The sequence below is a fragment of the Equus quagga genome, chromosome 14, assembly GCF_021613505.1.
Source record: "Equus quagga isolate Etosha38 chromosome 14, UCLA_HA_Equagga_1.0, whole genome shotgun sequence".
Lineage (NCBI taxonomy): Eukaryota > Metazoa > Chordata > Mammalia > Perissodactyla > Equidae > Equus > Equus quagga.
The window spans coordinates 28,736,128-28,758,770 of NC_060280.1; the positions used below are offsets into that span (position 1 = coordinate 28,736,128).

General features: G+C 41.9%; 1 protein-coding gene across 5 annotated transcripts in view; it reads right to left on the reverse strand.

The window, feature by feature from the left end:
• C2CD3 (C2 domain containing 3 centriole elongation regulator) overlaps nt 1–22,643 on the reverse strand; it is a 134,780-nt gene that overhangs the window by 19,988 nt on the left and 92,149 nt on the right. For 3 of the 5 annotated variants that reach the window (XM_046685207.1, XM_046685205.1, XM_046685208.1), the window contains 7 exons: nt 21,657–21,795; nt 18,807–18,871; nt 14,642–14,850; nt 13,496–13,629; nt 8,574–8,735; nt 4,596–4,813; nt 273–1,191 (listed from right to left, as the gene is read on the reverse strand). In XM_046685207.1, coding sequence (XP_046541163.1) covers nt 273–1,191; nt 4,596–4,813; nt 8,574–8,735; nt 13,496–13,629; nt 14,642–14,850; nt 18,807–18,871; nt 21,657–21,795 — 1,846 coding nt within the window. Of the gene's footprint in view, nt 1–272; nt 1,192–1,223; nt 1,526–4,595; nt 4,814–8,573; nt 8,736–13,495; nt 13,630–14,641; nt 14,851–18,806; nt 18,872–21,656; nt 21,796–22,643 lie in introns of those variants that run through there. The other 2 variants (XM_046685206.1, XM_046685209.1) reach the window with 2 other exon arrangements.

Genomic DNA, 22,643 nt, shown 5'->3' on the forward strand with positions numbered 1-22,643 from the left:
CATGCTAGGCTAATGAATGTGCTACCAACACCTCAACCCAGTTCAAAGCATTAGGCCTCAGAGGGCTGGCGTTCGTGGTAGAACTGCAGCACCTTGTCCGTGTGCGCGAGCCGAGTCTTCTGAAGGAACAGGCTCTTCCCGTGCCCCGCAGCACATTCCACGAGGGTGGCCACCGCTCACGCTCACACTTACACTAGGCTGGCCTAAGCACTAGCATCCAAAATGCCTAGTGATGGCTTAAGGGGCTACTAGTGAGAAACACCAAAGGATACAGGAGGCTCTGCCTTGTGGACATCTCTGATCCAGATGTCGCCTGCTTCTGCTTGTTGTCAGGGCGTTTGATGGGTGGTCCCTTATTTTCTCTTCTGCTCTGGGAGGCTAGATGTAGAGGGAATTTCTCGAAGCTATCAGCAGAGTCACTTAGCTCACTGGAGGCAGCTTCATTCCCAGCCTGGGCCTCTGGCTTGGGTTCCTGGTCCTGATCTACCCTTGGTGAGCTCCAATCAACAAAGGTATTGCTCTGTTTGGCTCCTGAGAGTGTCATGGATGAGATGAGCTGAGGGTCTGCTGAGGCAGGCTCTCCAACCCTGGCCCTAGGGGATTTATCCTCACAAAGAACAAGACTTTGGCTAGGAGAACCCTGCCTAAGCAGGTGGGGACTGACAGTCCTTTCTGGGCTGGACAGAGGGCTACTTCTGCCCTTGAGCTCCTCTCTGGGGAAAGGTTCTGAAGAAGGACAAGAGGGGCCTTCCTTCTGCACCTCACCAGGCTGAAGGCTGATGATCTCACTTGTGTCTGACATGAAACTGGACCAAGGGCTAGTTTTGTCTGTCACAGTGGTGATGTCATTGAGAGTCCTGGGCTCAATGATGTCTTCTTCATAGTCCTCATCACTGTAGGCTGGGCCTGCCTCAGTGTCCTCACTGCTCTGCATCCTTGTAATGGGTATTGTGTGCCCCAGGGACTCACGGAGCATTCCTCCTCCACTGGAAGTGTCTTCAAGAGCAGGGGGAGGCAGGGAGTTTCTGCCCTCATCTGGAGCTCCTGCCAATGGCTGGTCTGGAGTTGTGCTTCGTTCCTGCGTGGCCACTGTGTCCTGAGCATCTGGTAGGGTGCTGACCTCTCTGCTTCTACTTCTGGCTTGGTGAGAACTCAAAGATGCTTGAGAATTCCTGGTGATAGTCTGCAGATCTGAACAGCAACAGATATCACTCTTACTACAAGGTAGGGCCAGAGACCACTCAACTTTCCCACATTAGCCTCTAGCTTCAGATGTATTCTTACAATCAGACTTTGAACAAACGTTAAAGATAGTTAATCCCCCCAAGAGTCAGTGAAACTATATTCAAGGCAGTACAATTTCTAGCACTTTATTCTAACATCAGAGGACCAAAATCTAATCTATGTATAGTTGTGGTTACATCTGTGGGAGTGCTTTCAGAGACTATCTGCTCATGCTCAGGAACTCTTGGGTGCTGGGAGTCCTGGTGGGTATGTTCATGCTTCCATTTACTTCAGTAAATACCTATATTAAAAACCAAAATGAGAAGCCACTTATTTACCTGTTTGATGACAGTTATTAGAACTATCTATTTTACTTAGAAAATAAAAGCAAGGAAATATCTATCACCCAAATGATAAGGCAGGGGAAGAGTGTTGGAACGAGCAGAGGCTTTGGTGCCAGTCATCGGGTTCAAATCTCTACCATCACTTGGCCACTTTGTGGTCACAAGCAAACAGTTTTCTCTGAGCCTGTTTATGTTTAAAATGTGATTAACACCACCCTTTTCACAGGGGCATGGTAAAGAATACACGAGATAAATGGGCAAACATTGTGAAGCACATCTATAAACACTTAATAAATGGAAGCTACTAGTCACCTCAGGTTGTTTTGGGGATGAAATGGGGGAAATAAATTAATAAATAGGCCTAATAAATGACTTGTTTGTATGATTATTCGAGAGGAGAAAGGAATTGGAAAGCAAACTTGACTCCTGTGGTGTATGGGTCACAACTCCCTCAAAGCACCTAATGGAGTGCTGAGCCTACAGGAGGTGCTGGCTGAGTTTAATACATGAATAAATTTTAGGTCTCAAATGGGAGTAGATACATGAAAATGGAACATCCCTACCTGACAATAAAAACAGGAACTAGGAAACAGAATTAATTGGTCATGATCCTTTGGCCTGAACTACTCTTTCTGTCTTGGAACAGTCTTCCTGCTTTTTACATATCAGCCCATCCTTCAAGGCCCTGCTCTACTGCATCTCCTCCAGGAAGCCTTCCCAGATGCACCAGTTGGATGGGATAGCTATATGGCTTTGTTCTATAAGGAAGCACTTAAGAACACACTATTGTGTAATCTTCTGTCTGTATGTCTCTCCCATCAGATTGTGAGCTTCTCAAAGGCAGAGACCATATGTCTGATTCCTGTTGCATTTTCAGGGCCCAGCAAAGGACCTGGCATACAGATGTGGCATAAATGAAACCCCTACTCAGAAACTCACTCGCAAGCTTCACTCATATCTACTTGTCTAAGGACTTCTTCAAAAGTGTACTGAGGGGCTGGCCTGGTGGCACAGCAGTTAAGTTTGCAAGTTCTGCTTCAGTGGCCCAGGGTTCGCGGGTTTGGATCCTGGGGTGGACCTATGCACTACTTGGCAAGCCATGCTGTGGCAGGCATCCCACATATAAAGTAGAGGAAGACGAGCATGGATGTTAGCTCAGGCCAGTCTTGCTCAGCAAAAACAAAACAAAACAAAACAAAACAAAAACAGGAGGGTTGGTGGCAGATGTTAGCTCAGGGCTTATCTTCCTCAAAAAAAAAAAGGTGTACTGAGACACGATGGAGGCAGGGGGAGTTCGTTTGTTTAAACTGGTTTCCCTGATCCAATCACCTCTCTTTCAAAATTCATCCTCTCCTTGTGAAAATCAGTTCTCCTCCAGTCATCCCCCTGCTTAGAACTCCCCATTTCTTCGAGGATAGAGATTAAACTCCCAAGTTTGGCTTCAAGGCTCTCCACTTCAATCCTTCAGTTCTCTCCTCTCTTCTCTTCTAATATACCCCTCTAAAGGGATTCCCTATTTGCCCTCACCTCTACCCCAAACAAGCCTCCCTCTGTTTTGCTCTTATTCTTTCTTTCTGGGCGGCAGTTTCTTTGGCTGACTATGGAATGTATGCTTGATGAAAGCAGAGACAATGCCTGTCTTGTCTACTGCTGTATCCTCCTGGAACTAGTAACACAACAGTGCCTGCCATAGTTGGTGCTCAACCAGGAGCTGACTGAATATTTCCAGGCAAGTGGAAGCCAAATACAGAACACACCTCTGGGACCCTGGAAACCAACAGCTTAGATATCTGGGAAAAGAGGGTAGGAAGGTTTGTACCTAATACCAACCATGGTGGCTTTATTGAACTTATTCATCCCTGTGTAAAATCTACACATTTTGCTTGAGCAAAAATGACACCAGGTGAGGGCTAAAGGTGCTGATCTAATTGATTTCTCAATATTCCCCAAAGTGTGCCTGATATATGTTTCCAGGCCCTAATTCTGGATTCTGATTCTGTAGGATGGAGCATGACCCAAGAATCTATATTTCAAAACAAGTACCCCAGGTGATCCTTATGTTCAGGCAAGTATGGGAAATACTTGTTCTCAAGCAGTCTCTGTCTGGGCTGCACCGTGGAGTTACCTGGGGAGTTCTGATGCCTGAATCCCACTCTCAGGGATCCTGATGCAACTGACCTCCAGTGCAGCCTGGGCACCTGGATTTCTAAAAGCTCCCTTAGTAATTCCAACATGTAGCCAAAGTGAGGATCACTGCTTTAAGGGGTTTTTCAGAAGGTGGACTATGGACCACCAACATCCTGAATCATGTGCGTTGCTTGAAAAAATGCAGACTTCCGGGGGCCGGCCCGGTGGTGCAGCAGTTAAGTTCGCACATTTTGCTTTGGTGGCCCAGGGTTCGCCGGTTCGGATCCAGGGTGTGGACATGGCACCGCTTGGCAAAAAGCCATGCTGTGGTAGGCGTCCCACATATAAAGTAGAGGAGGATGGGCACGGATGTTAGCTCAGGGCCAGTATTCCTCAGCAAAAAGGCAAAAAGAGGAGGATTGGCAGCAGATGTTAGCTAAGGGCTAATCTTCCTCAAAAAAAAAAGCAGACTTCTGGGCTCTGAGAAATAGAATTTTAAATATGTCTGAAGTTGATATTTCTGAAAACAGAGTGGCACAAGTTCAAAAACTGCTACTGAAGAACTCATCTAATCCATCCCCCACCTCCCCTTTTGGCTGGGGAAACCTCAAGAAGGGAAAGGGTAAACTGAGTCAAACAGTAAGTCCATGCCAGAATCCCACCAAAGACCTGAGCCAGGTCTCCTGCCTCTCAGTCCAATGCTCTTTTCATTGCACATGTTCCTGTGCCACGCTACTACGTCTCTCATTGCAAAAGGAAGACGGTAAATAAAAAAGTGAGATGGCAAAAGCTATTGGTCTCTATTGGTCACAGGGGCTTGTCTGAGGGCAGACATTCAAACGCTTTTGCATAGGTACCCAGTGACCATAACTCCTCAACAAGAGGGGCCCTGAGGCATACCTGTAATTAAAGAGCTGACTTGCAATACCAGGTTATTGGATTTCTCCAGGAGGCACTGGCTTTCAGGGTCCAGGCTGCTGGCTCCTGGCCTGAGATGGTCCCTATGGCTCTCCTGGCACTGCAACACAGCACGAGTCTGAGGACTGAGGGGAAGTAAAGGCTTGGTGAGCTTCTGGCTGAAGTATAGCTGGATCTGATCAAGCTCATTCAGATTCCTCCTAAAAAAAGGGGAGAAAGGACAAAAGGGTCATTCACTGGAATTACAAGCATCTTTTATGTTCCCCTGACATTCTACTACTTGTGCTAGGACCTTAATACCTCTCACTTGATTTATTAATACTAGAGCCCTCTCTCTCCAATCCACCAATTCATCCTTCACCTCTCTGACTACAACCTCACAGCTGGGGACTACTTTCTCCCTCTCCTGTCTGGTTAATCCAATTTCTGTTCTGATGTCCAGTAGAAATTCCACCTTCTTAGGGGCTGGCCTGGTGGTGTAGTGGTTAAGTTCATGTGCTCCGCTTTGGCGGCCTGGGGTTTGTGGGTTCAGATTCCAGGTGCAGACCTACACACTGCTCATCAAGCCATGCTGTGGCAGTATCCCACATACAAAATAGAGAAAGATTGCCACAGATGTTAGCTCAGGGCAAATCTTCCTCAAGTAAAAAGAGGAAGATGACAACAGATGTTAGCTCAGGGCCAATATTCCTCACCAAAAAAAAAAACAAAAACAAAAGAAAAAGAAAAATTCCACCTTCTTGTAGGGAGCCATTCTTTACCATCATTCCAGTCCTCACATTCTCTTGCTCTGATAGAATAAGGCCTTACTCTGGGGTAACACTGACCTTTGCTACCTCATAACCATTCTTCATCCTTCAAGCAAGTGACCTCTTTTAGCAAGCCTTCTCTGCCACTAAACTGGGTTAAGGGCCTCTCCTCTGGGCCTCCCAGTTCTTTCTGTGCTCTTCAATCACATCACTTGTTTGTTTCACACGTGTTTCCCTGAAGCACTATGAACTCTGTGCTGATTCCTTTATATCCACTGCACCTAGCATAGGGCTTGGCACAAAATAAATGAATGAATGAATGTTCAATGGATAAACAGACAGGAATAAATGACTTTTAAATGATCTTCTGTTCAAAAATCTTTAATGGGGCCACGTTCATTCTTACCATTCTCCAATGAGAAATCACACCAAACACTACCACTTTCATTTGCACAGGATTTTATGTTTTATGCTTTGAAATATATTATCTTGTTTAATTCTTAACCAATCAGATGAGATCAATAATTCCTGTTTTACAAATAAGGAATGTGAGGATCAGAAAACTTAGGTGACTTGCCCAGGGTGAGTAGTAGTATGCAGCTACTCAGAATTTGGGACTCCAAGTCTTGTGCTTGTTCCATGATAAGGGATAAGCCCTCTCCCAACTGGGTTCATTCCTCATTCCTGCCTCACACCCCTGAATGCTGGAACCTGAATTCAAGCCACTCCCCCTGCTTTATCCCTATTCCATTCAACTTTTAAGGTGCTCACATTTCTCCTTTTCAAAGTCCATCACCCCAAATCATTGGGCCACCTCTCCCTTAAATGCCTTTGCTTTTGGCATCTCCATCAACCTTCTGTCTTAGATTTTCCCTTAGTTTTCTCATTATGTGTTAGTTTAGTTTCCCTAAGTAGGCCATGAGCATCTGGTAATAGAAGATAATATCTCAAACTTCTCTATTTCTCCAGTATACTCCTCCCCAGTACAAGTGGCACAACACAGACACTAAATATCTGTGAAGTAAACCCAAAGTCTTTCTATCCTTTTATTAGGAACAGTCTGCAAGTCTTAGAGTCAAATCCAAATTAAATGAGAGGACAAGGCTGATCTTTATTCTGTTACTAGAAGCCACGACTCTATCAAATTACAGTGGATTTACTTTAAGTGTCTATATCTGGGTGTATGGCACACAAAGAAATACCTGTCACAGGAACATGCAAACTAATGTAAACTTGGTGAAGCTTTAGAAAATATGCAAATCCAACTGGCCTTGTCAGAGGTTCTGGGTGTAAAACCTACTAATAACACCAAGTTACAATTTTCTCATCTGTGAATAAAGTTTATTAATACTTGTCCTGCAGACCTCATAGGATTGCTGTGACTCAGATGAAACACTGTTTTAGGGGTCTATGAACCCATGGAAGGAATGCAAAACTGATATATCTTTTTTCATCTCCATTTGGTAGAGAACTTGTCTATGGCAGTGCTTCTCAAAACCTGGTTCTAGAACTAGCAGCATCAGCGCCATCTGAGAATTTGTTAGAAATGCAAATTCTTAGGCCCTATCCCAGGCCCACTGAATCACGAACTGTATGGGTGGGTCCCACAATCACTGTTTTGACAAGCCCTTCATGTGACTCTGATATACACCAAATTTTTGGAATGATTGCTACAGGACAGTGGTTTTAGTTTGGCAATTTTGGCCCCAAGGGGACATTCAGCAACATGTAGCGATATTTTTGGTTGTCACAACTGGGGGAGGGGTGCTATTGTTATCTAGTGGATAGAGGCCAGGAATGCTGTTAAATATCCTACAATGTACCAGATAGGGCCCCACAGCAAACTATCTGACCCAAATGTCAGCAGTGCTGAGGTTAAGAGAAACTGCTCTGGGGTGAAGGAGAGTTTCTCTTTCTCTTTTCTCTGTGGGGTTCTAAAATAGGTTATGTGAATTACCCAATAAAATGCAGCCACACCATTGATGGTTTAGCTTAAATAGCCCTCAGTCTCCAGCTGAGAATCTAAAATGAGAATCTGAACATGTTACTTCTTTGTAATATAAGTTTAAGCAGTTTTCCATAGTCTATAGCACAACTGTTCAGTCCTTTTTAACCGATGTCCCACCAATCAAAAATATTTTGCCAATCTTTCTTTTTTGAGCTTGCTCTATTAAAACAAATAATAGGTTTTTACCAAATATAAAATCTTTTAGGTACTTTTCCCTCAAACTTGACACACACTCTTCCTCCTCTTCTCATCACTTTCCACTTGAGAATCACTGTTCTAAAAGTCCAAACTCTTAGCCTGACATTCAAGGCCCTTCAAGATCTGACTCCTACAGAACTCGCCCTGCTCCTTACATCTTATGCTCAGCTTTATCCTAACTGCACTGCTGGTATTTCCCCAAAGCTGACTTGCTCTTTCATGCCCCTGGGCCTTAGCGTGTTTTTTCTGCACAAAATGCTCTTCACATTTGTTTACCTGTTCCTTCAAAGACCAGTTCAAATGTGATTTCTTTACATCTTTCCATGACCAACCTAGAATCTTACTCCTCCATTCACCTTTGGCCAGGAAACCTGCAGCACTTATCACACATCATTATAATTCTCTGGCAACATGGCTATCTCCTCCCCTGGGAGTGGCAGAGCCAGGACTGGAAGTCAAGTCTCTCTTACTCTGAAGCCAAGTCCTTTCCACCGTGCTACACTTCTTACTAGATAATCCAGAGGCGGATCCAGATGATCTATAATGGCCCTTTTAATGCTCACAGTGCTTCTCTGGCTCAGATGCTGCCTAAACTAAGAAAGGGACACGGAAGCATTAATAGGACAGATGCTGGTCTGGAAGAAGTCAGTGGTTGTGAAGATAAAGATGACGGGCAGGATGAGGTTTTGTAAATTGTAAATGGAAGTGAGGCTGTGCAGATGTGAGAGTGGTTGTTATTAAGTTTGGTGAACAATCTAAAGTTCCTGTATTTAAAGGTGGATCAGCCCCCTGACGGAATGGAAGGCCCCAAGCTGAGAAAAATTCACCTATGAGGAATCCTGCAAGGCTCCAGGCTCCAATTCGACACTAACATGCATGCAAGTCCCTACTAAACCTCCCAGAGTGGTTGCAGCTGACGGAAAAGCAGTACCACAGATTGCCACTGCCCATTCACCTCGCGTTCCACTATGGTTTCCTGTGCCTTTTCTCAGCGGAGGGCCTCACCTGAGAGAAGTCAGAATGGAACTGTGAGAGGACAAGGGCGAGGTGCTCAGTTTGCCATCACTTGGCAAGACTGCCTCTCCCTGCTGCAGGGATTCATGAAATCGGCGGATGTTCTGCACGTGCTCCTCATGGCGTGATGCCTGGCTTCTGGCAGCACTGCTTCTGTCAGGAACAAATGGGGCAAAATAAATTCCCAACAAATGAGAAAACTACTGTGACAGTAAACAAATTGCCCTCCTGAAATGGTATTGCAAATCCACGCCCATTACCACAGTTACGGCTTCATTAACTCTTGCTTGGACTACAGCTATCTCCCAAATAACCTTGCCTTCAGTGTTACCCACTCCCCTCCAATAAATTCTCCACAGTATGGCCTGAGTGATTCTTAAAAACACAGATCTGAAATAAGAATAACAAGAACAACAATATTTATGGAGTCCTTGTTTATTTATTTAATTTTATTTCTTTAAAGATCGGCTCTGAGCTAACATCTGTTGCCAATCTTTTTCTTCTTCTCCCCAAAGCCCCCTAGTACAAAGTTGTATATTCTAGTTATAGATCCTTCTAGTTCTGCTATGTGGGACGCCACCTCAGCATGGCTTGATGAGTGGTGCTAGGTCGGTGCCCAGGAACCGAACTGGCAAAACCCTGGGCTGCCAAAGCAGAGCATGCAAACTTAACCACTCAGCCGTGGGGCTGGCCACTATGGAGTCCTTATTATGTGCCAACCACTGTTCTAAGCATTCAATCTATATTAACCTATGTAATCACCACCATTCCTTTCTAGCTTTGGTTCCTCTCTTTAATCTATAGAGCAAATTTTAAATTCCTTAGGATGATATTCAAGAACTTGACCCCAGGGGCCGGCCCCGTGGGATCCAGTTTGGATCCTGGCTGCAGACATGGCATCGCTCATCAAGCCAGGCTGAGGTGGCATCCCACCTGCCACAACTAGAAGGACCCACAACTAAAAATACACAACTATGTACCGGGGGGCTTTGGGGAGAAAAATGAAAAATAAAATCTTTAAAAAAAAAAATTCTTAAAAAAAAAAAGAGAGCTTGACCCCAGCAATAATCTTCTTTTTAAATAACAACGTCATTGAGATATAATTCACATACTATACAATTCATCCATTTAAAGTGTACAATTCAATGGTTTTTAGTATATTCACAGTTGAGCAACCATCACCACAACCAATTTTAGAACATTTTTATCACCCCAAGAAGAATCCTATACCCATCAATAATCATTCCACATCTCTTCCTCCCTCTACAACCCCTACCCAAACATCCCAGCCCAAGGCAACCATTAATATACTTTCTGTCTCTATAGATTTGCCTAATTTAGATATTTCATATAAATGGAATAATAAAATATGTGATCTTTTGCAGTTGACTTCTTCCATTTAGTGTAATATTTTCAGGCTTCATTCATCTTGTAGCATATATCAGTACTTCATTCCTTCTCACGGCTGAGCAATTTTCCATTGTATAGCTAAATCACATTTTGTTTACTCATCAGTTGATGGACACTGGGTTGTTTCTATTTTCTAGTTATTAGGAATAATGCTGCTACAAACATTTGTGTACATGTTTTTGTGTGGTCTTTTTTTTTTTTTTTGAGGAAGATCAGCCCTGAGCTAACTACTGCCAATCCTCCTCTTTTCGCTGAGGAAGTCTGGCCTGAGCTAACATCCATGCCCACCTTCCTCTACTTTATATGTGGGATGCCTACTACAGCATGGCGTGCCAAGCAGTGCCATGTCCGCACCTGGGATCCGAACCGGCGAAACCCAGGCTGCCAAAACCGAACGTGTGAACTTAACCGCTGCACCACCGGGCCGGCCTCTGTGGTCTTATATTTTGATTTCTCTTGGGTATATACCTAAGAGTGGACATACTGGATCATATGATTTCTCTATGTTTAACCTTTTAAGGAACTGCCAGACTGTTGCCCAAACAGCCACACCATTCTGAAATCCCACCAGCCACGTTTGAGGGTTCCAGTTTCTCTACATCCTCCCCAACACTTGTGATATTTGTCTTTTTGATTATAGTCATCCTAGTAGGTGTGAAGTGATAGCTCATTATGGCTTTCATTTATATTTCTCTGATGGCTAATGATGTCAAGCATCTTTTCATGTGCTTATTAGCTATCTGTATATCTTCTTTGGAGATATGTCTATTCATATCATTTACCTACTTTTAACTGGGTTATTTGCATTTTATTATTGAGTTGTAAGAATTCTTTATATCTTCTGGATACAAGTCTCTTATCAGATCTACGATCTGCAAATTTTTCTCCCATTGTATGGGTTGTCTTTTCACTTTCTTGATGGTATTGTTTGTAGGATGCAAGTTTCTAATTTCAATGAATCCAATTTATTTTTTCTTTTGTGGCTTCTACTTTTGGTGTCATATCTAAGCATTCACAGCCCAATCCAAGGTCATGAAGATTTACTCCTATTTTTCTTCTAAGAGTTTTACAGTTTTAGCTCTCATGTTTAGATATATGATCCATTTGGAGTTAATGTTTGTACATGGTGTGAGGAAGGGGTCCAACTTCAATCTTTTGCATGTGGATATACAGTTGCTCCAGTACCATTAGTTGGAAAGACTATTTTTTCCTCATTAAACCATTTTGGCACCTTTGACATCTTGGCATTCTTGGCACACGTGTCTATTTCTGAACTGTGAATTCTATTCCATTGATCTCTATTTCTATCCTTATACCAGTACCACACCAGTACCACACTGTGTTGTTTACTGTAGCTTTGCAGCAAGTTTTGAAATCAGGAACTTTGCTTTTCTTTTTCAAGACTGTTTTGCCTATTCTGTGCCCCTTGAATTTCCATAGGAATTTTAGGACTAGCTTGCCCAGCAGGGATTATGATGGAGAGTGTGTTGAATCTGTGTATCAATTTGGACAGTACTGCCATCTTAGCAATATTAAGTCTTCCAACTGGTGAACATGAGAGGTTTTTCCATTTATTTAGACCTAATAATTTCTTTCAATAATGTTTCGTAGTTTTCAGAGAATACGTTTTGTACTTTTTTTGTTAATTTTTTCTTAAGTATTTTATTCTTTTTGATGCTTTTGTAAATAAAACTATTGTTTTTTTAATTTGATTTTGGATTATCCACTCCTGATGTATAGACATACAATTGATTCTGTGTATTGTGTTTTAAGAGTTTCTCATTTAAATTTCTTATATGGTAAAAACTGATAGATATAACCTACATAAACAAACTTCTTTGAGTCATCAATAATTTTTTTTCTTCTTCTCCCCAAAGCCCCCAGTACATAGTTGCATATTCTAGTTGTGGCATGTGGGACACTGCCGCCGCATGGCTTGATGAGCAGTGCCAGGTCCACGCCCAGGATTCAAACTGGCGAAATCCTGGGCTGCCGAAATCCTGGGCCGCCGAAGTGGAGTGTGTTAACTTAACTACTCGGCCATGGGGCTGGCCCCATAAAGGGGTTTTGAAGTAGAAATGTTTGAGAACTACTGCTTTACTGAGGTATAACTGGTATATAATAAATTTCACATATTTAAAGTGTACAAAATGATGAGTTTCGACATATGTGTACATTTAAGAAAACCATTACCACAACAAGGCAATGAATGTATCCATCACCTCTAACAGTTTCTTCCTGTCCTCTGTAATTTCTTCCCTCCTTCCTACTCCACTCATCCTGCCTTGTCCCTGTGTAACCACTGATTTACTTCCTGTCAATATAGATTAATATGTATTGTCTAGAATTTTATATAAATGGAATCATATACAATATATTCCTTTTTGTCTAGCTTCTCTCAGCATAATTATGAGATTCATTTTGTTATATATCAACGTTGCCTTTCTTTTTATTTTTGAGTACTATTCCATTGTATGAATATATCGCAATTTGGCTAGTCTTGGACGGATGGCTGGATTAGAATATATCATTTTGACATGGCTCTTTTGAAGTGAGAACAAGAACATTCTTATATGGACAAAAAGCAAACCACTAAACTCGTAGCTTTTACAATTACTAAATAGTGGCCTCACTATTGGTCTGTATTTCTAGCCTTGTACCAGTACCCTTATCCTACCCATATGTCTCATGATTAGCTATGGTCAAAGTAACACCTATTTCTCTAACAGGCGTTAGAGAAATTACCTAAACCTGGGATCTAGGATTTGACAGACACATGGGCTCCCTTTATGTGGAGAGCAGAGGCTCTCTTCATGTGGTGAGCAAGGTAGAAAGCCACATAGCACTGACATGTGCCTTTGAGGGGCTAAGCAGTATTAGAGAGTGTCTTTCTTGGAATAAAGGGTCTACTCAGCAACTGCTGCTATAGGAGTGACTGCTGTAGGGGAAGATCCCTTGTCTTCTCCCTGAGGTGGAGAGAAAGACATGGGAAAGACTGGTGGAGGCAGGGGGACGCCAAATGGTACCAGGGCCTGGAAGAGAGTGGGGTGGAAAGAAGTAATCTTATTTCTATACCCTGACTTTGACAGGATAGAATATGCTCTAGCCCTGATACCCATACGCATATCCATGGTTGGCTTGGTGAAAAAGATAGGCCAGTTGCTGTTTACAAAACAACCTGGCATACAGGTTTGGGAGGGGAAAGATCAGGATAGTTTCTCACATAGCTGATGACTGATTCTAGAGATAAAGGTTAAAGGCCTCTGAGGAAAAGAGAAAAGTGTCCCGTGTACTGAGGCCATCCTTTTGATAGTAGTAAAAGTTCTAGCAAAAAGTTTGTTTTAATAGGATCCTGGGGTTCCCAATGGTTGTGACAGAAGGTCAACAAAGCTCTTTCCCTGTCTCTAGTTTCTTCCTCTAATAAAGGCAAGAGAAGTGACAAGCCCGTTTATACATTTTCACTCTCTGACTCTGTTTCTTCCCATCATCAAGAAATCACTCACCTCCGAGGAGAGGAGAAATCAAGCTCCTTTGACGAGGTGTGAGCAAGTTGTTCTAGAGTCTGTCTTGCAACACAGCTGGGGAATGCAGCATACATATCAGAGGCAGGGAAGGAAAAGGGACGGTACATTGGGATCTGCAGAAGCAATGAGAAAAATGGTATACCTGTCGCCACAAATCCTTTTGGAACAAAGCAGTATAAATAAGTTTGCAAAATTTACTGTATGTGTATAAATATAATTTACTGAGTATTTTCTATGCATGGAACGCTGTATAAGCAATTTACATGCATTTTCTCATTTAAACTTCACAATCTTATGAGATAAGTACTATTATTATCCCCATTTTACAGACTATACTATCAGATTGCTTTTTAGTTGCTTTATGTCTATTTATGCTCTTGTTCTTCCAGCTAGTTTGTGAACTCCTGGCTGGACATCATCTTACATTTACTTTACATGTGAGGATAATCTGGCTGTGATATTTCTTATCTCATGACTACCAGGGTTGATGTGAAGAAAAGACCTTCGTATATATGGACTGTTTAACTCTGTTATTTTCTCGTTCATTCATTCATTCAATATCTACTGACGTCCACTCTGCCAGACCCTGGGCCAGGCGTGCGTGATAAAGAGATGAATAAAACAGAGTCTTTGCCTTGACAGAGCTCCCCTATCTGGGAGAGTCTGGAAAAATTTTCCTTTCCTTTACAGTTAAACTCCCTGAAAGTGTTATCTATACTTCTTATTGTTAATTCCCCTCTTCCCTTTCTCTTTTAATTTTTTTTATGATAGAGCAATAATTTTAATGTAAGAGAGTTTTTAAAAAGTTCAACCAATATTGTTTCAGATTCCATAATGAAACTGATCTTATTTTATTTAAAAACTGACACATAATTCATGTATTATAAAATTCACCCTTTAAAGTGTTCAATTAGTGGTTTTCAGTATATTCAGAGTTGTACATCCATCACCACTATATAATTCCACAACATTTTTATCATCCCCAAAAGGTCATGAAGTTGTTATGAGACACACATATATAATGGGTCTGTAAGCTGGAAGGTACCAAACACATGGAAAGGATCTTCTTATAGGTTTTGCTAAGTAGAACTCTTATGGGTTAAGGATGCGAATCAGGATACATACCAGTGATCCTGGGGTCTCCACTCCACGTCTTGCTTGCCTCTCTTCTTTGAAGCGCATCAAACTCTCCGAAGGGGAGACAGCAACTTTTATCTGCCCCTGGCACTCTCCACTGAAGTCTGTGATGTTGTACCAGCCACAGACAAACTGAAAGCCAGAGAGAAGTGGCGAGAGGTCCACCGAGGCAAAGCCAATCACCCTCTCCTCATCTGCTGGGGAAAGAGAAGAGCTGGGGAACGTGGTTGGAGACATCCTACCACTGAGATTAGAGGCTGCACACAGAGAAGCTGATTCAGGGGATTGGGGTGTTCAGCAACTCCAAGATCCACAGAGAAGACAGATAATGAGGTTGAGAGAGACTGGCAACCACAGTCTGCTTTCACGATCATGAATTCCCTTTCTGTATGGCAGGGAAAAGCTAGCAGGGTTGAGTTTTGTCCTCTCAATACAGACAACTGGAAAACATCCCTTAAACATAAAACACACTTGTTCTTTTCCCTAGGTTATTATGTCTCAGTGATTTTCCTTAGGGCAGTGGGCCTTAAAAGAAATCATTTGAAAGACCATCACCCTTGGAATACTGAGGAATTGCATTTTTCTCATTTATACTTGTCTGTATTTTCCAGATTTTCTATAACATAAATATTATTATATTTAATTAAGAACAAAAGTGACAGAAATCATAAAAGAAAGACAAATAACCCCCTGGAAAAGTATAGGGTACAAAATAAGCTTAGGCTCCAGCTCATAAGGCTCTGCCCTTCTTGGTTGGACAAGCTACCATGCAATGACCTTTGTTCTTAGACTCATTGCTTCTTATTTCTCATTTATGACATGAAAGCAGCTGGAGACAAACAGGCCCCCACGACTCCACAAGTTCCTATTTTGTATAGGCTTCATCCCCTATACTGAATATCAGTATACTGACTCCATCAAAAACAGACCCAATTCTTAGTTTTCAATTTGCTAAATAAATCAAGGAATGTGAATTTTCAAGAGGAGTGGTCATGAGTTTCTCAGTTCCTTGTGCACACTGCTGGTGACAGTGAACTCATCACACACTGTCTAACATTTGCTTACACAGCTTGCTTTTCTTTAGACTAGGACTTACCCAAAAGCCAGGACCTGGTATTACTCAATTTATGTTCCCTACACTCTCCATACCTTGCATAAAATCTTCCCACATCATGAGGAACTGGATACACATCCACTGAGAGTACCAGTGAACTGGCCAACGTAGAGTGGAACAAAGAAGCAGGTGCCACAATAGCAAATCTAAGTGTGGCTTTGACTTGAAAACACATCACTCTAACTCCCTGAGCCTCATATATGGTGATGCGCCACATAACAACGTTTCAGTCAACGACGGACCACATATACAACAGTGGTCCCATAAGATTAATACCATATAGCTGAAATGGCTAGTAGGCTATACCATCTAGCTTTGTGTAAATACACTCTGTGATGTTTGCACAATGATTAAATTGCCTAATGATGCATTTCTCAGAACATATCCCCATCATTAAGCCACGCATGACTATATAATGAGAAGTACTAAACCAGATTTAAGATCCCCTTCAACTTGGACAGTCTTAGATTCTAGGAACACTTGAAGTTGTGTTCCCCAGAGTAGGGTCAAATAACTCTTACTCACTGGGGATGAGCAAATGATGGCTAGAGCCGTTAATCTGCACTCCAAAGACTTGTTACAGCTTTGCAAAGAAAACTAATCTTGCCTTATTTGGTTATCGGAGCTGTAATCTTGATATATTGTAACTTTAAGTAACCCCACTTTGAGGGTTCTGCCTAACATGAAAGCACTACATCCTACACATACTTGAAGAGAAATCTGGCTAAGCTGATCACTGAGAAAAACAATGGCTTTGAAGAGTTAAATTTTACATCAGATTTAGCAGGACGACTCCTTTTGCGGTTTTACCTTCTAGAGATCTTGAACTTCCCTCATACTCTTTCTTTATTCCATGCTGTTCCCTCTGACTATAATATGTCCTGCTCCTTCATTTCTCAGCGAAGGTATGCTCCAGGAAGCCTTCTCTGACATCCTGAGTCTGGGTTAGATGTCTCCTATCAGAGCACCCTGTATTTGCCTAATCATACTATACTGTCAGACTGTAAGCTCCATGAGGACAGGGACCACAACTGTCTTATGTTACCTTTGTATCCCCAGCACTTAGCAGAGTGCCTGGCACATAGTAGGAACTCAAATATTTACTGAATACAGCTTGGTCTGGTTTGAGTCTCTTTTGCAATAGGTTCACTGAGTCTGGGTGGAAAGGATAGAGCTAAGGGGAGAGAGGTATCTTGACACACTGAGAGAACTAGATGAGTAGTGGTCAGTTAGGCACGGGCCTTTTCCTCATCTCCATTTACAACAGGGTCTTACAGGACTTGTTGGGGATCCTGGAAGGTAGTGTATTTTATTCTTCTCCATACCCCAAAGCCCTAGCACAGTACCTGATGCATAATAGGCAAATAACAGAAATAGCTCCACTTGTTAAGCACCAATTATGGGCCAAATACTTTATATATGTCATCTCTAATGCTTTCAAAAACCCCGTAGGGCAGATACTACTATCTTGATTTTATAAATAAGAAAACAAAGGCTCAAAGAGGTAAAGTGCTTTATCTCAGGTCACACAGTTTGTAAACAGTAGAGCCAAGATTTGAATCCAGGTCTGCATAAAACCAAACCTTATTCTTTTTTTCCTGCTAAAGTAAGTATTGAATTAAGGTGAACCCTTGTTTGCTTGACAATCTCTGGAGTACTTTAGAGAGAAGAGAAGAATAGAAATCAAGAGAGGAGTGTACAGCCTAGCTAAATAAAGCAGGAATCCCTTGTGCTGATTCAGAGAAAACCGATTTATGATCAGCTCCTGCCGCTTTTATGAGGTTGGGCAGGGGTGGGGGACATAAGTGAATCATCACACCCAGATCCAGAGCATCACTCCCAAACAGGAGCACAGGAGCAGACACAGGTAAGCTGATTCCCTTTACACCCTGACTGCTCTCAGGTCTTTATTAGGCTTTGGGGTTAGCTCTGGAACTTACCAATGACAAACAAACACTGTGATGCTGTAGATGACAAAACAACTGAAGGTTTTGGAAACCAGGCTCTAGCAGCAATCCGGAAGGAGCTAGATTTACAGGAAGGATATAGTGAGACAAAATTTTCTAAGTATAGGAGCTGTGAGATGTTGGATGTCATCACCACTTTATTTTTCAGTCATCCAATCTTACCAGTGTGAGTACAAATGGTAAAGGCTGAAAAGCCACTTATAACTGGGTTCAAATCCTAGGTCCAGCAATTAAAAGATATATGACCTTAGTCAAGTCACTAAACTTCCTTGGGCCTTGGCTTTTACATCTATAAAAGTGAACTAACTTTTACCTTGCAGTATTAGAGATGTTTGTAAAGCTCTTAGCACACCATCATTCACTAATAAAAACAACAAAAACTGAGATGGTGTTTATTACCAGGAACTCATTTAATTCTTCCAAACCCCTACGAGGTAGGTACTATTATTATTCCTATTTGGTAGATAAGGAAATTGAAGCACAGAGTAGTTAAGTCATTCACCCAAGGTCACACTACTTTGTAAGGGGCAGAACTGGCATTTGAATCCAGAGAGCGTAGCTTCAGAGTCTGTGCTCTTAATGCTATTGTATTATGCCTCTTAATAAACGGTAGCTGAGTAAAACTAGGCTCAAGGACCATGAGGTCAGCACCTCTGGCTTGGGGAGGTTCTTAAAACAAGGAAGAACAAGCTGTCAGACTCTAGTTTTGTGTACTGCCTGAAAATGCTACGGTCTTTGTTAACAAGCCAGACTCAACAGAAGGCACAACAGCACACAAAGGTGGGGAGAAATCACTTGTGTATGGCAGGCCGTACATTATGATTGTTGAGATACCATTGGAAAGATTCAAATGTACTTGGATTTCTGCACTAAGCAAGTAATCAAACAAAATGATATAATTTCTAAGGATTTAAATTCCAGTGGCATTTTGTGGGATTCCCTCTAACACATATGCATTCTCAGCACTATCAGTGCCATTGTTTCACTTGGTTAAAAAAAGAAAAGCAATCTGTCAACAGGATGTGAGCTTATTTGTACAACTAGATAGATATTCACAGAAGAGAGTTCATACCTCCTTTATGCCAGACTTTGAAGACCAGAGTTTGTTGTGGGTCCAAAAGAAGCTCTTTTGATAGCCTATTAAGAAAAACAACCACCATAAATTAACTGTGTAGGAAGCTTCTGCAGTATGAAACTTAGATTTGAAGAGTATTTCATAGATTGCAAAGCACTTTCCTAACACTTTCATTTCATCTTCATCGTCATCTTTAGGATGTATTTTTATCTTCACAGTTAAAATGAGAGGATGGAAGCTCAGAGAGGGAAGTAACTTGCCAAGATGTGAAAACAGGCTCATCTGATGCAATACTTCCCTCCCAATAGTATCTGCAATATTCAAACTCTGTTTCTCAAGACAAGGGAGGGGGTGTGAGAAGCGAGCTCCTCAACATGTAATGAACAGTTTTATTGCAGCAGCTAAAGATTTTTCTTGTGCCATGTGGGTGGGGAAAGCGTGGAAAGGGAGGAAGAGGGGAAAAGGAACATTTATTAAGTGTCTTCCTTGGGCCAGGCATGGTGCCAAATGTCTCATTACATGTAAACTGGACAAAAACTTACGACTTGGGCATTATTATCCCTGTTTTACAGACAAGGAAGCTGGGCTCAGAGAGGTGAAGTGATTTGCTAAGTCACACAAGAGTCAGTAAATGGCAGAGCTGGGATTTGAACCCTAGTTTGCCTGACTCCAAAGCCATACTGTGCAGAGAGGCAAGGCACCAAAATAAGAAAGTACTTCTTTTCCTACCAGATAAAGAAGCCGATGTGGAATTCACTGAGCACCTCTAAGATATTTTATATGAAGTGAATTACACAGTTTTAAACTACAAAGATTTGGGAAGTTTCAAACAAGGTACCACTGCTCCAGGATTAGCAAGACATAGAACCAGGGAAACCAAGAGACTTAATTTCCTTCCCCAGACACCAGTGGGGAATTGAAGAGAGCCTACTTCAAGACCAACGAGAGGCACTGTGCTAAAGTGAAACAAATACCATGTCAGAGTTTTGAATTCTGAGGTCAAAACACCTACCTTTGAATTCCAGCTCCAATATTATCACCTGAGTGACCCTAAACAGTCTCCTAGAGCCCTGGTTTTCTTACCTGTTAAATGGGATATTATCTACCTACAAGGTTGCTAGGAGGATCAAATGAAACAATTTTATGATAAAGGAACTATAAACAGCACTGTTACTCATTTTTCTTCTAATCTTGCCTCTACTACCAACAGACTCTGTAACCTCTGTGGGCCACAGTCTTCTCAACTGTAAAGTGAGGGGATGAAATTAGGAGACTGTTAATATCGCTTCATCAATTCATACAGTTAGGTTCTGAATGAACAAATTACCTTCACTTCGAAGCTCAGCTCTGGTCTCCCGCCTTTTGAGGCAGATTTGATATTTTAGATAAAGTACCCCAGCCACCATGGCCAGAATTTCTATAATTTCCAGTAGCTCACCATTGATAGCACTGAGTTGTCATCGCTGCAGTTCTTGCTCCTGTCTCAGGTCAGTCTCTCGAACTTCAAAACACTGAACATGTGAGCAACTGCTGAGACTCAATTAGGTACATAAACACTGTGAGCAAATAGCAGATCAGACACCACATGGTGTGGCCAGTGTTGGTGGACAAGAATTAAACTTTATAAAAGGTGATGCAGTGCAAAGATAACAGTAACAATAAATAATAACAGAACTCACACTTTTAATGATGTTGAAACAGGTAACAGAAGAAAAGGCAGTATGAGCTCTGCACCCCAGGAGTGGGCCTCTCTGCCAGTCCCCTAACTCTGGGCTGCACTGCAACATGACTGACAGGACTCCACCTCCAATTTTTTGAGCGTTCCAAAGGAGACCCAACATTTGTTGTATACCTACTATGTACCATGAGGTAATTTTCCTCAATATCATCTAATTTTGATGTCACAATAACCCTGTGATTTACTTCACTTTACAGCTGAGGAAGCTGAGGCTCAGAGATGCAATTTAACTTGTTCACAAAGCTAGTAAATGACAGAGATGGGGTTGGAGGCCAAGTCTCTCTGTTCCAAAGCCCAGGCTCTTTCCACTGCACAAGAAATCTTCTCCAAGGATGTGCAATCCACAGCTTTTCTGAGATTCGTTCTCTCTGCCTTCTTCATCTAGATAACTTGTATATATTCTTCCATACTTAGCGAGGTGTCTTATGTAAGAAGCCTCCCCTGAACTCCCATTGCCTAAATAATCTTTCTAAACTCCGCTAGCATCCTTTTTACTTCTCCTATAGCACTTGTCACATTCTACTGTAATTTTTTTTTAAAGATTTTATTTTTTCCTTTTTCTCCCCAAAGCCCCCCAGTACATAGTTGTGTATTCTTCGTTGTGGGCTCTTCTAGTTGTGGCACGTGGGACGCTGCCTCAGCGTGGTCTGATGAGCAGTGCCATGTCCGCGCCCAGGATTCGAACTAACGAAACACTGGGCCGCCTGTAGCAGAGCGCGCGAACTTAACCACTTGGCCACGGGGCCAGCCCCTCTACTGTAATTTTTTATTTGTATTTTTTCCCATGCAGACCATGAACTCCTCAATAGCAGGGACTATCTTAATCATACTTAATTTCGAGTGCCTAGAACAGAGCAGGGCATATAAGAGGTCCTCACTGAATCACTTTTGAGCTGGACTAAGTGGAGTTAAAAACTACCACAATGAAACCTTTAAACCATTGCTAGTTGTGAATTTATAAGCACTAGGACTAAATAACTGCTTGATAAGAAAAGCATTTTCTAGGTCTGCTCAATGTTGTTCTGTCTGTTATATTCTTTACTCTGAGTGTGTCTCTTGGAACAAAACGCAGATTCTGGAAGGCTGATGTAACATCATAAAATACAAACCTTGATTGCTGTTGAAAATTCCAAATGGGGGAATCTGTGTTTTCAACCACTTGGGTGTAGACAGGAGATGGCTTATCAGCTGTTGTAAAGGATACACAACAACTGGGTATTGACACTTTCCGCTCTGTCAAGGGGCTCCCTGAAATAGAGCAGAGTGGAGTGATTATACTTTAGGGTACTAAAAAGAATGTGTTGGAAGCCTCTGATTATACAGGTACAAGGAGGACCACTTCTAGACCTCTCCTACCTTTGGGTCTTTGCTCGAGCTATTTCCTGTATCTGAAATGCTTCCAGTGTCCTTTCTGCTACTGAAACTATCATTTCAAGGCTCAGTTCATAAATATTGCCAGGTGAGAAATGATTTCTCCCATCTCCTTGTACTTTGTGGAATGATGGAAAGTACTGCATTGAGAGGAAAATATAGAACTTCAAAGAGCCTGAGACTTAAGAGTCAGATGACCCATTATCGACTCCACCATACAGATTCTGTGCAACCTTGGGCAAGGCCTATCTAGGCCACAGCTTCCTCGAATGGAGCATACAAAACTTAAACCTCCTAAGATAGTGTAAGAATTAAAAATAAATAATAGTAGTAGGTAAATGTCACTTATTGTGTGTCAGGTACTGTTCTAAGTACTATACATGTATTAAATCCTTTAATCCTACAACAACAGTATGAGGTAGATACTATTATTCCCATTATATAGATGAAAAATTGGGGTGCAGAGAGATTAAACATTAGTTAAGTGGTCATATATTTATTAAATAGTAGAACTGAGAGTCAAATTCCAGCATTCTGGCTCTAGAGTCCAAGCTCTCAGCCATCTCCTAAACTTTCTCTACTATAGAGTTAACAAATATAAAACACTGACAACTGTGTGGTGTTAATTTTTACAAGATCAGGTTTCCAACGTGGGAGACTGAATCATTTATTTTCTCTTCAAACAATGTAGAATGAAGATGGATGATGATACTAGTCTAACTGAG